The sequence below is a fragment of the Anser brachyrhynchus genome (genome assembly GCF_964034855.1).
Source record: "Anser brachyrhynchus genome assembly, chromosome: 4".
Taxonomy (NCBI): Eukaryota; Metazoa; Chordata; class Aves; order Anseriformes; family Anatidae; genus Anser; species Anser brachyrhynchus.
Window position 1 is genome coordinate 50,432,190 of NC_137698.1, and position 19,323 is coordinate 50,451,512.

General features: G+C 38.0%; 1 protein-coding gene across 12 annotated transcripts in view; it reads left to right on the forward strand.

Annotated features, from left to right (window-relative positions):
* LOC308193740 (uncharacterized protein) overlaps positions 1–19,323 on the forward strand; it is a 59,216-nt gene that overhangs the window by 27,539 nt on the left and 12,354 nt on the right. Inside the window, exon 1 of one of the 12 annotated variants that reach the window (XM_080588745.1) lies at positions 3,253–7,386. The exons of the other annotated variants lie outside the window; for them this stretch is intronic. Coding sequence (XP_080444871.1) covers positions 7,381–7,386 — 6 coding nt within the window. The 5' untranslated portion in view covers positions 3,253–7,380. Of the gene's footprint in view, positions 1–3,252; positions 7,387–19,323 lie in introns of those variants that run through there. 12 annotated transcript variants of the gene reach the window in all.

Below are 19,323 nucleotides of genomic sequence, written 5' to 3' on the forward strand. Positions count from 1 at the left end.
AGACTTTGTGCATGGAGAAAAAGGTTTGAGTTTTTCCAATAAGAGGAGGTAGTGGTATATAAATGACTGATGTTATAGCAGACAAGTTATTAGATCTAGTTAGTATGGAAATTGCACTACAATTTTGACGTGGAAGTCTTTTTAGAGATAAGGCTGAAGATTTTATTTTTTATGTATACTACAAATAAGAAACAAGTTCTGTTGTCTATTTTAGGATTCTTTCTGTATTTCAAAGTCACCTAGTATTCATTCGAAGGATGAATCCCTGAGGACAGAAGTCACTCTAAGTAGATTTCTGCTGCAGTTTACCAACTGTATTCTTGTTCTAATGAAAGCAGTAGTTTTTATATCATGATGTGCCAGGTTCTGGAGTTAATTGATTATATTTTCTGTAGGGAACTTCGAAGTAAGAAACCTGATTCGTCTCTGTTGAGAATGGAGAAATGGGGGAACTTACTGACACTATTAGAACATGGCAGAATATCTGTAGTATACTTTGTGGTATTCAGTGATAGCCCAGAAGTGCTTTTGGTTGTTGCTGTGTTTAATGACATGCACAGGAAGGCAAGGAGAGACTTCACAGAATTATATAATGGAATCAAATAATGGTTCTAGATGGGTATAAAAAGTTAAGTATTTTTAATCAGACTCTTTTGTCAATGCTAAGCAAATAAAAGTCAATATTTAATATTTGCAAAGATAAATCAAGCTCCAAATAATGGCTAAGATACACTACAATAATGTGACTCAATTTGAAAATGTCAAAAGAAACTTTCTGCAAGTTTTAGAAAAGTGTGTTTGTTCATGATTTTCATGGTTTTGTGGTTTTTAAAATTGTTTTAAAGAGAATTTAGCCAAAAAATAGAAATCTAGTTTCTTGTTCTTGCAAAAACTGTGAAAGTAGTAAATGTGATACAGTAATCTTTTGTGCTGCAGAATACCCCATGAATGAGGTATTGTTCTATATTTAAATATTGTAGACAGGGATGGAGAATAAGGAACAAAATTTACTCATTGACTTTTCTTCACTGAGAAGGATAATCAGCCACTAGTGAAGACAATAAACGAAATGGTGCTGATGTGTGTTATGTGTGAGTTTTCCTAGACAGTGTTATTACTTGGCCTTATCAAAAGATTTGCACTCAGTTTTAACAGGCGTTTATAAGCACAAAGAGCTAGTATTGCATATATAGATTTCACGTTTCTTACATTGGGAGACTTCATGGTATTCCTAGCAAGTGGTGGTTCATATAGCGGCTCAATGTATGAGTATTTCTTCTCTTCTCACTTTTCATGTATTCAGCAGAGGAGTTCACATTTTTTTCAGTGCTGTTAATTTGTGTGTGTGTGTGTGAATATGTATGGGAAGGAAAGAAATAAGTAGATGCTGAAACAGAAAAATCAGCTGCATCCAGGGAGTGGAAAAGCTTGAGGAAAATACAGAAGAGATCATGAAAATTTTGTAAAGACCTTGAGGCACAAATCAAGTAAACTGTCTTTTTCCTTCCCTCACTTTTTTTTTTTTTAAAGAGAATTTGCATTTTGAGGACTATCATGCTTACTAAACCAGAAGAAATTGTTCAGTGTTTTGTTCTAAGATTCAAAGCTGTTGGATTAATTTCTGATTTAAAAAGGCTGTTTGAGACACAGCTGCTCAAAGGAGCAGAGGATGAAGAATCATTCCATGTAAACATGTAATAAGAATGAGCATGAGAGAGCATCCTGTCTCCTGAGACACAGGATCATATTGTTATCGATTGACTCCCTTAGTATTAGCTGTTTTAAAGGTGGATTAAATTTCTCATTCTATGGTCTGAATGCCAAAGTGTGTGTGTGATCATCCATGGAAAGAAACATCTCATACTTTGGAAAACTGGGTAGCGACTGAGAAAATAATCCAGAAGACAACAATATTTGCACAGCTTTCCTTTGCAGGTGAAGAGGGTAGGCAAACATCTGATCTCATGTAATGCACCACAGTTAACACTGAAAGTGCCTAGGGGCTCACTGCCTCCACGACCTTTCACCTTTCTTACAATATTGTAGCTCCCAGGAGGAAGCTGCCTTGAGTGGTTTGGGAACCACATAGTAGCTGAAAAGCCAAGATATTGGCCCACATGTAACTGGAAATCAGTTTCCACTAAGGGCAAAGTCTGTATTTACATTTGGAAGATAAATATGATTTGATGTCTGTGGATGTCTGTTTCACACTAAATATATCTAGAAGGAAATACATCTCCTCAACATCTCCATCTTCTATTTACCACACATTTATTTCATTCTGGCTTTAAAGACATCTGTATTCTGAGTGGCTCCTTCTGGAGCAGTGACTATCTTCCAGAACCTTTAAACCCTCTATCCTTGCAGCTCTCATGATGTTGACAGATACATTAAATGGCCTCGAGAAAAATATCACATTTTTGCAATACCGATTTTGTTACATTTGCAAGACGTTTAATATGCCCATAGTTAGACAGTGGTAGCCTAGCCATTTTAAAGGATGCTCCTCCTGCTTTCCTTGCTCCTTCTGAATTTCATTATACATATTTTGACTGTGGAAAAGCCCTCCAGAACAGAGACAATGATGTCTCCCTCTCACATTGCTCCTTGTCATGCCCCTGGGCACCACTGAAAAAAGGCTGGCTCCCTCCTCTTTGCACCCTCTCTCCAGGTATTATATAGATTGATAAGATCCCCTGGAGCTGTCTCTTCTCCAGACCAAACAGTCCCAGCTCCCTCAGCCTTCCCTCATAGGAGAGGTGCTCCAGTCCCTTCAGCCTCTTTGTGGCCCTTTGCTGGACTCTCTCCAGTGGCTCCGTGTCCCTCTTGTACTGGGGAGCCCAGAACTGGACAAGGTGCTCCAGGTGAGGAGTACACGGGTGTTCCCAGTGCTGAGTAGGGGTGAAACATCACCTCCCTCGACTTGCTGGCAGTGCTTTGCCTCATACAGCCCAGGATACCATTAGCCTTCTTTGCAGTAAGGGCACGTTGCTGCCTCACCTTCAAATTGGTGTCCACCAGGACTCCTGGGCCTTTTTTGCAGAGCTGCTTCCCAGCCGGGTGGCCCTCAGCCTGTACTGGTGTGGGGTGTTGTTCCTCCCCAGCTGTAAGGCTTTACACTTCTCCTTGTTTGACTTCATGAGGCTCCTGTTAGTCCATTTCTCCTGCCAGTCAAGGTCCCTGTAGATGACAGCACAACCCTCCGGTATATCAGCCATTCCTCCCAGTTTTGTCTTCTGCAGACTTGCTGAGGGCATGCTTTGCCCCATCCAGGCTTTGCAGATAGTACCTTAAATTTTAAACATTATTATTATTATTATTATTATTACAGTTCATGTTAGCAAGGCTATAGACAAATATACCAACTCATTATGCAGCTGCTTTTTTTCACATACCACAGTAGTTTCTTCTGTGTGTTGCACCTCTCACTAGCAACGCTGACTAAAAATCTCTGCTTGAGAAAACAGTGTGTGCAGAGGACACACCAGTATAGTAGAGAAAATGATGCTATGTAGATGCACATGGTTCAGAAATAAATGTGTAGCAAAGGTTGGGGGACTGGTTTCTTCATGTGTGTAGTCTTAATTCTGCTCTTTCGTAATTTTTCTTCACAAATTTCTCCATAGTGTGAGGAGAGCATTATGTAAAGGTCTCTAAATTTACTGTATTATGAGAAATTACTAGGGATATATTATTATTATTATGCAATTATAATATAATGATTATTATAGTTAAAGGTCCTAAACCATCAGTAGAATAGATCAGATTTTTGATTCACTTTAATGGAAGTTGGATCTAGCCCAAAGTACCTAGGAGAAGTATATTCAATGCAGTTAAAGAATTGCCTGATAAATTGCAGCTGAAAGATGCAAAAATCAAAGTAGCATGGATATTACACCTTCCTTCTTTACTATACAGCATTTGTACTTTGGAGGGTTTTTTTTTTTTTTCAGAAGTCCCTAAAGCCTAGACACTGTTGGGCACTTGTATAGAAATCTTCAGCCCTAGCCCTGTGTCTGTGAGCCATACACTGTCTGCAAGGAGAAAGCTTTAGTGCCTAAGAACGGGATTAAGAGAGTCACTGAGATGTGTAAAATCAGCAAGAGGTGACTAAGGAGGGAATACCTTAAATGTCATCTTAATTTGGGTTTTAGGGAGGATAAGCACACAAAGAATGTCCTTTCCTCAGCTGTGATACACAAATCCTGAAGGCTTTCCTGGACTAACAGGTACTAACAAGTACCTGGAGCACACCGTGTAGTTTGGGGTCCACATTTTAAGAATAGGAAGGAGGAATACTGAAGGTCAGCAACACTAGCATTAGAGATTTAGAAATTCAGATGTTGAGGAGAAAATTTGCTTCACCCTCTTGTAGTTCTTCAGTAGTATAAACAAAACTGTCACTGTCTAAAAGCTTTCTATGAAGACGAAGGTGATTAAATTGTTCTTCACGTTGTAGCTACAATGGACAAAATAAAACGTGTAGCAAGAAGTTTTTCATTAGATCTTAGAAACTCATTACTGAAACTCATTAGAAAGATAGTGAAGCACAAGAACTCAATCCTAGGAAAGGTTTTGGATCCACTTTCACTGGATTTTTTTACTCATAGGTAAGACAAAATGGTCAGAGTGGGCCAGCACCCTAACTTGCTGTCAGAGCTGTGGTACTCACCATACTGTGATAGTGTGACTTTTTTTCTTGCCCTTTGGGCTGATGCCCAGAATTTCTGGATTATTTACGATTCTAGGTGCCAAAGTACTGACCCCAGTACCCCTTCAGGGTGGTCTGCCTCCTACTCCCAAAGGCAACCCTTTAACTCCTTGTCAAAGCACTCTCCAGGATATGGGGCAATCTTCTAAAGGGATTTCAAACCAGCATCTCTTTTTTCTTGTGAAAATGCTGTGAAATACTTAGGGTGAGTTAGTGGGACGGGATCCTCAAGGTGTCCCACGCTGTTGCTGTTACACTTTATGTAAGACAAATAATTTTTTGTTGTTGTTGTTTTTTTGTTTTGTTTTGTTTTGTACCAGGGAAGATGTTAAAAGTAATCGTGGCTCTTCACCCAGGTGTTTATGTTAGAGAGGAGGTAATCCTAGCTCCAGCCAGCCCTGTGCTCACTGTAACTTGTCAGGTGCTGAAAGCCCAGTCACCCTGCCCTGCTCCGGTGTGTCCTGGTCACGAGGCTGGGGAGTCATGCCCACTTTGGCAGTCAGGATGTGGTTGTTCTATGTCTGCTGTTCCCACTCGGGGCTCTGTGGGTATTTCTAGGTCTGTGAAGTGCAATTAGATAAAAAGAGATTACTGGAAGTCGGCTGAAATTTTATGTTCAGCTGGGCTGTACATGAACTGGAAAAAATACATAAGTCTGCAGAACAGCAAAGGTGGAAAATCATTTCTGCGCACAAAGATGAAGATCTTTGATAGCAAACATACAAAATTATTTTCTGCTCTTTGAAATTGCACGCGTTTGGTGGTGCTTAACACGGTTCTTCAAAGGGATATTGGAGAAGTGAATTGCCTAAGGCAGAGCTGCTCACAGAGAGAAGTGGGTGAGTAAAGCAGCATCACCGTTTCCTCCTACAACTGTTCTGTGAAAGAGGGACTGAAGTGTTCCCTCTTCATTGTCAGGGGGAGAGAAAGGGCTTTGGAGGTTGCTCCCAAAGAAACAGCCATGAGTGGGAAGGAAGCACCTAACTTCTGAGCAGAAGAATTTTTCAGACGCACAGCCACATTTCCCTTTGGCTGGTTTGGGTGGATGTCTGCATAGATACCAATATTTCTTAATCCTATTCCTACCCAAATGTTCTCTAAAGAAATTATGCGCCTAGCCTGGATTCTGCTTTAAGGCACATAAAGATCAGGCAGCGTCTGTCTTTAGTGCTAAGTGTCAATCTTCTGTAGTTTTAATTGGCTCATTGTTCTTATTGCTTTTAAATGTAGTAAGTAGAGCTCTATAATCAGGTTGCATTGGCAGTTAGTTACTGCAGTGGGTCTTATACCAGTTTATTAACCAGCCTTGTAGATTGCTGATGTACACAGATGTCTTATGTCTTATGTCAATGTCTTTCACAGCTGTCTCATGATTTGTTAAAATAAAACTCTACCATGCTGACTTAAAATCTAGTTATGTTTTAAAGACATATTACAAATATGAAATCTGTCATTTTCATGTTTCTAATCTCAGTTATAAAGGAATTTCTGGGCCATACTGTCACCTTTACATACAGTGAGTGTTACTTATCTACTGACATATCTTACTAAGTAATTAGGTAACTGACTAGATAAATAAGTCTCTTTTCAGTTTTGGTGTTGATAAAAAATATCAGTATTTAGCTTAGTTTCTGAATCAAAATATATTATTTTTTACTGTCAGTCTTGAAAGTTCTCTTGGAAATCTGTACATAAAATAACTTTGTTGTTGTTGCTATAACTGGCCCAATTAAGTTATATTGGGCATAATTACGACAAATATCTATCCATATGTCTTACAGACATACACACCTCATGATAGGAAAATGCGCATTTGGAATTTATTTTAAAATATGAACAGGTTTACCCAAAAAACGCGTCTTTTATATTCTTCTGAAACCGGGTTCATTCTGTGGTACTAAAAGGAGTCAAACTTGTTGCCTTTGTACCTATACTAATAAGAAAAAAAAATGTGATGTAGCAGTTTATATCGGTATATAAGATTGGTATTGTGGGATGTGAAGGTGTCGTTCTTACACAGCCACTCTTCTGACCATAACCACACTTCAAGCAGTTCACCATTTGCTGGAAATATTGCGGTAATGTGCTTTCATCAAGTGGCTTTGAGCTAGACAGCACATTACTACATTTGCCTTTGTTAAAATTAACTCTGATGCAATTCTTGCTCTTGTTACCAGAAGAAGTGAAACGTTAAATCATTATAGGAACCCCTTTGGTTCTATTCTCAGCTGCCTGTTCTGCGGAAAAGGAATTCCCCCTGCGCTTCTTTCTGGGCCTGACTCTATGAAGGAGGAATGTGCATGGTACTTTTCAACCATCATTAGTTTCAGTGGGAATTGAGAGTTCAATGCTTTACAGAGCTGGCGAGCTTTTCTCAAAGTATGCCAATCCTTTGCCATGTTTTTTGCAGAGAAGGATTTAAATAGGATTTAAAATTCCAGCCCATTGTATGCGTACTTGGAAAAATTATATTTTAGAATATTATCCAGTGGTGGGTGGAATAAGGGATGACAAAATATCCTGTAGCATGTAACAGGTAGGATAATGGCTAGAGAGAAGTCTGCACTTGAGATGCATGAAATATGGTGGTCCTTAAAACCTAGGACAACAACAGCAGTGTGTGAGCTGAAGAAGTGGATCCTTTTGAAAGCTGGTAGCAGTATTTAAAGATGGTGGTGAGTTTCAAAAGTGAGAATTTTATTATATACCTTCTAATCCAAAGCATTCATTTCCTTTAATGCCCAGATTTCTATTTTTTAGCTTGGATTGAATAATATAATTGAGCTGTAACTACTTCAGTTGCTTTTTTACCCAGATGCTAAGTATTCTGGTGTAGTTTTTGTTGTTGTTGTTTTGTGGTTGATGTTTAAAGGTTACCTATCTGAGGAAACGTAACACTCGTTTCCAGTTTAAAATTCACTGCCTAGGAGGAGGGAGTGCATCTGATTCCCTGGTTCTCAGCTGAAGAACCCAGGTAGCTTGCAATTTTTGTATGCGGCTGCAGAGCCAGCAAGGTTTAAGCTCTCTTTCTCTGAAACATCTGCCTCTTCTTTCATTGCCAAAATGCTACTGACTCCCCATGTTCTGGAAGGTAAAGTTCAAATGCAGAGGGAAGCAGAAAGTTATTTGTGATAATCGGTGATTCTTCTCTTCATAAACTGCAGACAAACTCTGCTGGGGTGTGAGGAAACACCAAAAATAACCCAGCAACAGGGAATTTTGCAAGAAAGCAAACCTAAGTAACGCAGGAAGTAAATGCAGCATAGAAACTTATACCCAAAAATCACTGGATAAAAAGAGTTTTCACTCTAAAAGATAAGTAAAGCCCAAATCTCCATAAAGTGTTTTTTTTTTTTTTTTTAATTTTTATTTGTTCCTGCTCTTGATTCAGTGTTGAAGATATTTGAGTGCTAGCACTCTGACTAAAAGACATCCTGTGGAACCCTGTCTCACAGCTTTGCCTTGGTAACACTTATAGACACAAAATAGGAGTCTCTTCCTTAGTTCTTATGCTGCTTTTGCTTAATTCTGCCAAGTCTAAAAGTGAATTTAACAAATTACATATCTAGCTCAAAGTACTTAACTTTAGACTTACAATCTTCGCTCTGAAATCTAACATTTTGTGATGAGTTTAAAGACAGGATGCCAGAGAGCATTTTCTCTCTTACAAAGTAGGAACCTTCAATAATACATTTTTAAGAGAGCAATTTGTTTAATCCTGAGAGACAGTTGCAATAATCTAAGGTCATTTAAGTGAAAAGAAGCTGCAGAGAAAGTCAGTGCAGCGCCACCTGGGTCAGGACAAACATTTAAAGAAGTAGCGTGTTAATACTTAAAGAATTTATTCATGCATTTTTTATAACTTCTAGCTTTTGTAGTTGAATGTAATGAATGGATCTCCAAGAGGTTGAGTCATCATGCCCGGAGCTGATGCCAGTTTCCAGGCATTAACTTTAATTATTGATGCTTTCCCTAATAGGCCTGATGGCACATTTTTAAAGTAAAGGTTCTGTCTTACTAAAGGCATGCCCTGCTGCCGGGCACAGTGGCTGTCACTGGCAGAGGTAAATAAGGAGTTTCCACTTGGTCTTTACATTAAGGCTTTGTTTCTCAGGTTTTGTTCCTTAATTACTCTGTGCAGTGCTTTCACCTCTAGGCTAGGTTTTCTTTGAATCAATTTATAACTGGAAAAGCAAATGAAGCGTTTTGAGGGGTCTTTCAAAACCTGTGAAATTGCTCCAGGACTTCAGAAGGCAGCATGATCCTTTGGTTATTGTTTCATTAGATTATTGGGGAACAGTTTCCAGACTGACACGTGCTCTAGGTACTTTCAGTGACAATGTTTTGTGCTTCATAGTACCTCACATTTTCAGTCTCAGGGTTTTCCTGCACAAAACCTATTTAGGCAGGTATTTGGGTATTCCTTTCATTAGATGGAACAAAGGAGCAATGAAAAGTGCAATGACTTAGATATCAGAGGTAAATTCTGAGTTAAAGAACTCCTGACGCAAGTTGAAACCAAAATTATACATTAATTTATAATTTTACTCAAATCAGTGCAAACTCACCTGTAAATCCTCCATTCTGCACCAGTGGGGGAGGTAAGGAGGTGGGAGAGAGACGGTGCAGGCTTCTTTATGGCTCTAAATAAGAAAATGGCCTGACAACAAATGGCTTAATGAAATAGCTGTTTAATAATACATAGCAAATAGAAGAATGTGGAGGGTGAGTAAATCACCTTCAGATGTTGGGCACCCCATATTTGTGAAGCAAAATGATTGAACAAAAAAATTGTACAGATGGACCCCAAATGGATTTTTCCACGGCATGCTTTCTGATCATTCAAGCTATTATATAATTTTCCTAAAAAATAAAATAAAATAAAATAAAATAAAATAAAATAAAATAAAATAAAATAAAATAAAATAAATAATAATTAAAAAAAAAACACAAAAAACCAAAAACTTCGAAGAGGATGCTCACTTGAGGACTTCTTTCTGGACTTTTGGATGAAGGCAAGGCCATGCAGTTGATGCAATTGCTGGCACCAAGAGGGAGCAGTGTGAAGGCTTCTCTGTTGCAATGAGCTGCCTGGGGTTTCATGCAGCTGAGGGATATGTGCGGGTGCAGCTGGTGAAATTCCTAGCCAGGTAATCAGTTATGTGGATAGCTAACAGTCTATGTACAGCCGTCTCCTGGTGAGGATCAATGCCCCCTCCTGTCTGGAACAGGTCCTCTTTTGATTCCAGAGTGAATGACTACACACAAACTTTTGTCATCTTCAACAAGCCTTTTAGTACCGTGTGTCTGTTCCCTTTCAGTACTGTGTGTCTGTTTCATCTTCTGTAACAGGAAGTAACTAGGGTTCTTCTTTGTGAAAATTGACCATTTCTTACAAACCCTTCCTAAGTACATCTAGTCTGGATGGTGGCTACCCAGTGCTTGGTCTCCACAACATCATCTAGTCCAGAACTCATAACACACACTGAAAATAACTGCCCTATTTGTCCCTGATGGCACATCTAGAGAAGTTTGAACAGAAGGAGCTGGGTTTATAGTGTAGACTGTTGCACAGCAGATTCTTGACCTTTCTCATCCTTCTCATTCCAGCTACGATATTGACCTTGCACAATTTGAGTTGCTTTCATGTAACAATGGTATGTTTCTTATGTCTTGAAAAACATTTGAGTCTTTCTGGATGTTTTTTTTTTAATCCACAAGAAGTTAGAGAATTAGCTTAAAGGAGATGTGTGGTGTTTTCTCACACTATATTGTTATTTGTTTTTACTAGTTAAGCACTGATTGTTGTATAGGAGACAAATACTGACCTGGTGTCTAGATCATCATATATGATAAAATGAATACGACATCACAGAAGTCCATATGTACACGTAGAACATGTAGAAAATCTAAGAAGTACTATTTTTTTGAAGAAACTATAAGGGTAAAGGATAGAATTCATGGATAAATATGACATACTGGAGATGTATCGGTGTGATTTTTGTAAAAGCAAGTCCTGCCCCACAGGAGTCTTGGAGTTCTCTGGAGGGGTCAGTAGGCACACAGATAAACATCATCTAGCTGAAGTAACCTCAGCTTTCAGAGGCTTTTGACACACAAACCTAGGAGTAGAGTTTGCAAAGGTACGTGGGGGTTAAATGTACATTTTAAAAATTCTGCTAGCTACCCGTTTACCTCTCCAGATTCCTCAATACTGTCAAGAACTGGCTTTATGATTTTACAGTATCATCATCTTTGAACAACCAACCTTTAAACTAATTAAGACATCCCAGAAAGCTGGCACCAGGTTTTCTATCATCTGATAGATTTCTGTGTTGTTTGTTTGTTTGTTTGTTTTTCTTGAAGTTTCTTACTCTGTATTTTATTTTTCCAGGCTATAGCTTTTATTCTTTTCTTGCAGAATTTCAGTCATGTTCTTGCATATTTGCTATATGAAAAATAGTGCACAATATGCAACTTTCTAAGATAAAGTTTTCTTTAAATATCTGATTTAAATCAGTTAAACAGTCCAGACGTATTACAGATAAGATGATCTATCTGTCTTTGTTCAGTTTCTTTGGATTTTGTTTAGCTTATTTTTTGTATTCATTAGTGAAAATTAGGACTTATTCATTAGGTCTAAAACCTGCTGATATTAACAGAAGTTCTTTAGTTGACTTTTGGGTTCTGCATCAGGCCATAATAAACAGACAGCTGCAGGGTGCTGATAAATGCTCTTGTACAGTGAGCCAGATTCAGCTCTAATTTAACTGTGTCCTTTCCACAGAGATGCAGCAAATAAATTAATTTGTGGTATTAGCAACAGGATTGATTTAATGACAAATACGTTTGATTTGGAAAATGGAGATAAAAGGCAGGGTAGTGAAACCTGCACCAATTAAATGATAAATATCATAACAGATGCACAAAAGAGACGCATATCAGAGAAAACTATAAAGATTTGTTCCAAATATTTCACTTTTCTATTATGCCTATCTATTGTACCATTTCTTGTCACAGTCACTCTTTTACTTTTCTACTTCTTTTTTTATTTGTTTCTATATACATTTATTTATGTCAATATCAAGACAGTTGCCTTTAATATATGAAAGAAAGCACACAATAGTCATGAGCTGAGGCTAATGCAAGATACATGGGGGCATGCTCGTTACTAATTGGAATTGCAGGGCTAGCTGGTTGCAAACAAAAATAAAATAGATGTATTAGGTCCAATTTACAAATGATAATCACGTGGAATTGTAATTTGGTTTAATGACACTTTTATTAAACTGGTACAAACTGTTGGAGGAGAAACTTCGCTTGCTTTTAAGATGTATTTATGCTCCTAAAGTTATCAGAAGAAGAAAAGGCAGTTTTAAACTGAAGAGGTCTCTAAAGCCAGATCAGGGACGTCAGCTGTGGTTACCGCACTGAGGGGAAGGTTTTTCCTGAGCAAGTTTATGCCCCAGCTGCTCCCTCCGGCCTTCAGCCTGTGCAGGTAGTTGCTGCTGTTTGGTTCCCAGGCACACAGGGAACTGCATCAACAGGCATGCTTTCATATCCTAGTCTAGGGTCTCCTTGCTTATTGTATAAACACAAAAGAGTTATGGGTTTTCTAAACATGCAAGACACTTCCAAACATTGCTCAAGAACTGTTTCCTGACAATTTTTCTTTTCCCAGATCTGCCTTCTCCTTTTGATTTGACTGGCCTTCTTTCAGCCTTCTTGAAGTTCACGATACGTTTTGGGGATTCTTCTGGCAACCTCAGACAGAAACGTGGCTGCTGAAGGGCATAAATCCTGTCCATCCATAATGCTTAATGTGCCATTACCACATTTGCTGTTTATTTTTGCTTTTAGGTTTAAGCCCATTATTAATGTATACTTGTAGTTAGAGTCCCAGTGTGACGTGGACTTACTTTTTAAAGAAACTCAGTCAGCCTTGGCTGAGGGAAAAGGATATGTTCTGGGCACTATTTTCAGAAATGTGCTATGTTGAAACCTATTTTTAGAATATATATATATATTTTTTCTTCAACTAGTTACATTTTTCTTAATAAGACTGAAATATGTCAGGCACTTTTGGCAGTAATTTGTAACTGAACTGTTTATTTAATATTCCTTTTTTTAAAGACAAAAGATTGATCAAATAATATTCTCATTCATGAATATAATGTCATAAAAATGTACATTTTATATTAGAAGTAAGATTTTTGAAGCACAAGCTTTATATTTTCATTCCAGGGATAGGTGGCCTTTTTCTTGGTACAAATGATGAAGGAAACTAGAAGAGACACAGAGAGAGATGTCGTGTGGACTTGCTACTGTTATTGATCCATGTCATCCCGTCCAAATTCCATATGTTTCCTAGTTTGTTACCAGTATTATTATCCATGCACAGGGAATTGGTTTTCCCGTCTCCACAATGCAAGGAATGAGAGAGGACAATTTTTAATTTTTTAAAATTTGCATTATATTTTATTTCAGCGTTATGGTTATTTTAACAACATGGTTTACATCCTAGTAGTAGGGTACTACCTCTGATGAGACAGGAACAAAAGCGTTCTCCTCCCACTGTCCTAAAGCAAAAAGCCTCTACTGCATTTCAGTAGCTGGAGGCCCTGCTTAGTTCGTGGTGATGTAAGTGCCAGAACCATTGTCATTGCCTTGAAGAAATCCTATCTACGCACAATGCCTATTCACTTTTAATCTCCAGATTAAAATCTCTTCTTTCAAGTCATCTATAATTTGGGCTATTCTTGCATATAACCTTAATTAAACACCATGGAGAGCAACTTCATTAATGAGATTTCCTAAATGACAAGATGGGTTAGAAAGAGTTTTCCTCAGGCGTAAGAGTGAAGACACTGAGAAACACTGTAACGTTTTGCTTTCTCTCCAAATGTAGAAGCATGGTCTCAGCAAGAATATAGAGAGCAGTCATTTAATGTTTGGTGACAACTGGGTTTCTCCAGAACTGATTACAGGATTTAGCAGTCCTGGGCTGTGGCATTTCATTACTAGAGAGCTGATACCCCATCAGATGTGGCTCATAGCTGCTGAGGTGAGTGCTGTTTGGCTCTGCTGGGTAATACCAGTGATATATGCTTGTCAAATGCCTGGGAAACATCAGGCACAGAGTCCTTCACACATCCATCTTCTGTGAAACTCACATACACTTATACATATTTAGGTTTATTTGGCTCTATGTTAAGGGCCAGCCTGTGAATGGGATGATCATGAGGTCTGTGTTCAATGGTGTTTATGAGATGGATGAGCCCAATAGGCAAAATAATAAAGTGTTACATGTTGGGGCATGGTTAGGGAAAGCCTTTAACTCAGCCTAAGCTGGTGTCACTGTTGGGCAGAAGCAGTTGTATGTCCCTTCATCCTTGGTCACTCCAGTACCAAAGACTGCCTTGTGCTAGCACAAGAGTTTGTGTGGCTGGGTGGGAAATGGAACTGGGGACTTAGTCCTAGCTGAAACTGATCCAACAGAAGCAAATAGAGATGAGCTCACCGGCCCCATTTGGCCTCATAATTGCTTTTGCCAACAAAAGGAGAAGTTGAGGTAGGTTTAGGAGCAAGAAGCAGCAGGACAAGGTAGAGCAACTGGCTTATTTGACCTTAAAATAAAGCTCTGGTGAACTATCAAGACCCCAGAAATAGGGTCCTGGGGGCAAAATCTTCCTTGTCAATTTGCATAGTACTCCAGCACAAGATTCCTGATGCTTTTAGTTGCTTCTCGTTAATGCAAATAAGTAATATCTTTTGACAGTTTACTTTTTCTAACTACTTTTCCAGTGTTGCCAATGCTTCTGTCCTGCACCCTTCTAAATACTTTAGGTTTAGTCTCCGTATTATTGCAGAAAGAAAAGTGATTGTAAGGGGATTTTGTGGACATTGAATATTATATTCCCATGTGAGTAGCAAAACAATATTTAGCAGGGCTCAGCATCTTTACAGTGCCTAAAAAAGTTGTGGAGTCCTCAACAGTTGAGTGGTTTCTTTCCACAAAGTCATAATTTTTAGTTAGGCAGCTGATGACATCTGGTGCCAAGATTACAGAAAGGGTTTTCAATGGTAGATGAAAACTGGTATCTATGCCATAGTTAGATGATGGAACTAGCTCAGGACTAGAATTATGCTTGCACTTTAGAGAACATATGCATTCCTTGCTAACTTTGAGATGCAATATCTTGTAAACTATAAGAGGAAACATTCCTTTTTTTTTTCTCTTTTTTTTTCTTTTTTTTTTCTTTTCTTTTTTTTTCTTTTATTTTTTTTCCCCCTTTGCATTAATAATAGTAGTCATTTAACCACCACTTTGCATGGTTGTACCTCTTTGCAGAAAGTGGAGTAAATTCTATGACTTTAAGTCAACCTAAGTATTTTGAAATAACACTGGGAAACTGAAGAAAAAATTGCTTTTACTTAATTCATCTAAAACATGTACACAGAAACAAAGAAGTTAAGTAACTATCCAAGAGACATGTTGGGAACTAGTATCAGTCAAGATTAGAGTTCATAAGACTCCTCGATCTCACACAGACCTCAGCAAATTCTGCTCTGCCTTCACTTGCTTGTCAAGTTATTTCAGAAAAGAATCCGGTATCATCGGCAGAGAAGTGCCCACCAGATGGTGCTGCATGATATCTAATGGACCCATGCCCCAGCAGGGAAGAAGAATAAAACCACCTGGTTTGGCTTTCGAGGTCCTATTAAAAGGACTGCTGATAAGAAAGTTATCAAGTAATTGGAGCAGCACCCGGAATAATTGCTGAAGTGAACTATTTTTCTTAGAACTAGTGTAGTATTGTATAAGCAAATAGCTTTCTTCAGTTTTCCGTTGGTTTTGCCTATAGTCATAAGTCTGCTGAAACATGTAAATAAAAATGACAATTCTATTGAATAATGTATTTTAAAGATATTTACACATATATAAGCACACAAAAATCTATATTCAATATTACATCTCATATCTAACAACTGCAGTCAGGTACTGCTATTTTAGTAGGAGACAGTTTCCTTAAAAAATGTGGCCCATAACTGTTGATAAAAATTCCTCACATGATTTAGCCATTAACCATTTCAGTATGATAACTTGGACTTGTAAAATCCTGACGATTTTGTATTTAAATACAGATGTTTGTAATAATAGCAGAAACCACTGCTGTTGCTGCAGGAAGTCTGGTGTAATATATGACCTCGGCATGAACCTTATAATGTTGCACTTTGCACTTGTGATGAAAGATGCTGGCTAATGTGGCATATGCTACAATAATCTTATAAGGATGTGAACAAAAAAAAGAACAGCTTGTGGCTCCATAGCTTGTTGAAAATGAAAGAAAGGTGTCCAGACTATTATTGAGAAGTAACTACCTGGCAATAAATCCACAGCTGTAAATACAACCTGTCTCCAGAGTTTTAGATGGAAGTAACCTTAAGTGCACATTCAGGTACATTTCTGATCTGATCTTTTGTTTGTGCTTCCTAGCCTGCTAAAATTCCTTATTTTGGACAAATTTTATTGTGGATTTTGAAAGATTTTCAGTTGAAACACTCTTACTGATGGAGACCTCAAGTGGTGGCTGCCACTCAGGCTTCACCTACAGTGATGTTGGAGGGGAAAAAAGGCCCACCTGGGAGAGAACCATCTTTTCCTGCTTTACCATGAGCCTCGGACAGTCTCTGGTTAAAAACACAGACTTTTTTTTTTTTTTTTTTATGAAAGTGGCAAGAATGTCAGCTGAGGGGACTTGCTATTCATTTGTCCCTTTCAAATTTTCACTCACACACACTTACTCATGTCCTTGCGCTTCAAATGTGTGGTTATTTTATGCTTTTACAAAGCTTCACTTTGAAAAGTCAGGTGTAGGTAGCATTATACATCTCACTAAAAGCCAGCTTGCTGAGCTGTACCCCATCTCATTCTTTGTTTGTAAAGGCCTCATAGAGGAATAGGAAGCCATTGAAAGTTTTGTGATCTCTTGGCAGTAAATGAACTTGAAATATGTAGGCTTGTGGATCTTTGTAGTTGTTGTCGTTCCAAAGAAGAGGGGATAAACCTCACCAATCTTAGACTTCAACATTTTAAAAACTGATTTTGCAAAATTTCCTCCTTTTCCCAGTGGACATTCACCATGGCATGGTGGATTCCTTCATTTTTTTTGGATTCTCCCTTAGTTTTTCTTGCTGAAAGGCATATATATATATATTTGCATGTCTTTTTGTCACTGATTTTCTAAGACGTGCTTATCGCTGTCTCTTCTCAGGAGAGAAAATATTTTCATTTCACTGTAGTATTATTTGACCTTTTCTCAACTCCCATTGCTAAATGGACAGGCTTTCTTTGTATCCATGTCTACTTTCACCAACATTTTTCTACCAATTGAGATTTTCTAGTGGTTCTCAACAAACACAAAAAAGGAAAGATTTTGATTGTAAGAGGATATCAATATCTCACAAAATACTGACAATTGGTGTTATGCTGTGTGTTCCTTTTTTGTCAAACCTTTGCCTTGATGAATATGCCAGTCATCTCCTTTCCAATCTATCAAACGGAAAGGCTGCAAAGTTTATCCGTCATCTAGTATATCTATTTGAGTGGAAGTAAACTTAAGTGTCCAAAACTCGATCTGCACTAAATAATATATCTGGGGAAAGACTGTTATAATTTAAGCATTTGTTTCATTCATATCCTAAGACATATCACCATATTTTCCACTCCAACTCTGAATTTTTAAGAGATTGTTCATTTTTTTTCCAAAATTTTAAAGTAAAAAGGAGGAAATCTCACAAAACTGAACTTATTTTGAAAGTTAATCTGTTGGTTTTAGCTAAGTTGAAATCAAAGATTCGTTTTAGTTTGTTTGTTTCTCTCAGATGTCCTACTTGGCCAGTCACCATGGAAATGTGATTATTCACACTCTCACCAGTATCTTTTTGCTTTTAGCACTCTTATGTTCCCTTCACTTTTTTCTTTACAATGCATCTTTGGTTTCCTCTTCATCATCCTGTGACTATTTCATTCTCTACCACTAGGCATCAGCATTGCTCTCACTATTTTTAGCATATCTCCTAGCTAAGAAATTCTACTGTTTAACTTTAGCCTCAGCAAGGAAATGGTTCACTGGTAGAGTCCAAGACTTCGGTCTGTTTTTCTGTAACGAATGCTCTTGAACACCCTGAGACCAATGTTTTAAAGAAAATTCAAGGTGAATAATTACCTGATGTCTGCTAGATATGCGTATGGCCTGTGTGATGAACATACAAAAGAACAGTAGTACTTGGTGGTTTACAAGGAACAGTTTGCAAAAGCTTAAAAACCAAGTGTAAGCAAATTTAGGTATGGAGAGGATTGGAATAAAATGAGAAAATTTGGAACTAAGTATGGTTTACAAGATGCCAAATCCACAATTCTGTGTTTTAAAAAAATAAGGTTCTCCAGGCACATTGCACAAGATCATGAAGTAAGAGTTAAGAAACATCTGAAAAATCAGGGAACATTTCTGAAAATGCAAAAAAAAACCACAAAGGGAACAAGTCTGAAAATGTAGTTATCTGAATTGTCTTACAATGGTTCTGGACCACTTTAGGTGCAGTTGGTTTAATGCTTAATAGTAATCTAGAAAAGATGCGATTTCTTATTACTTATTTCTGTTCTCTTTCACAGAAAATTTCAGTTGATGGAGGCCATACCTTCTGTGATGATGCAGAAATACTTTTCGTTCTTGGAGTAATTAGGAGGAATTTTAAAAGAATATTGCCTTGTAGCCTCACAGTAGATGTCTTTGGACAGCTAGTGTTGACTGAACAAATGCTAGCTTACTGTAAGAGACTCAAAGGGAGTCTCTAGGTTAATAAACAAAAGCATCATATATGATGTAACCACAGCCTATAGATACTTATACAAGAAACAGAACATTTGAAACTTAGCTGACAAGACTAGTTAGCCTGCTGGGAGTAACCGGAGACCAGGATACCCCAGAGATAAGGAAAAATGAAATGAGCCCTTGAAGTGTCTGAGCCTGAGCCTGCTGTTTGTCTCAGGCTGGCTCCCTGCAGAGCCACTTTTGGTGGCTCTGCATCTGCAGCGCAGGTGACCTGCACCTGGGCAACCTGGTGTTGAGCACAGTTGTGAGCCACCTGTGAGAAATGTTCCAGTGACCAGAAACTGAAACTAGACAAATTCAAGTAAAAATGTGATGTGTTTCTAAAAACTGAGTGCTGTTAACCGTTGAAACTACCTCATTGAACTAGCTTCTCTGTCAGTGGAAATATTTCTAGTAGGGTTAGATTTTTATTTTTATTTTTATTTTCCCTGAAAGAAAGCTGCTATTTGAGGCAGGAATTAATTCAAGGGAATCAGTGACCTGTGGTGTGCAGAAAGGCAGAGCAGATGATCAAAATGTCCTCGTCTGACTTTGCAGGTTACGAATCCTTCCCGATAGTTTCTTTGGGCAGGTGTTTTTCTATTGCAGTTCTTGTTCATTTTGAAAAGCAATGAAAGCACTTTAAGTGATTCTTTGAAAATTTAAAATATTTGCCCTGTAATTCGTTTCTAAATGAAAAAAAGGCTTTGTTTTCAAAAATTAGTCTGATTATTCTTT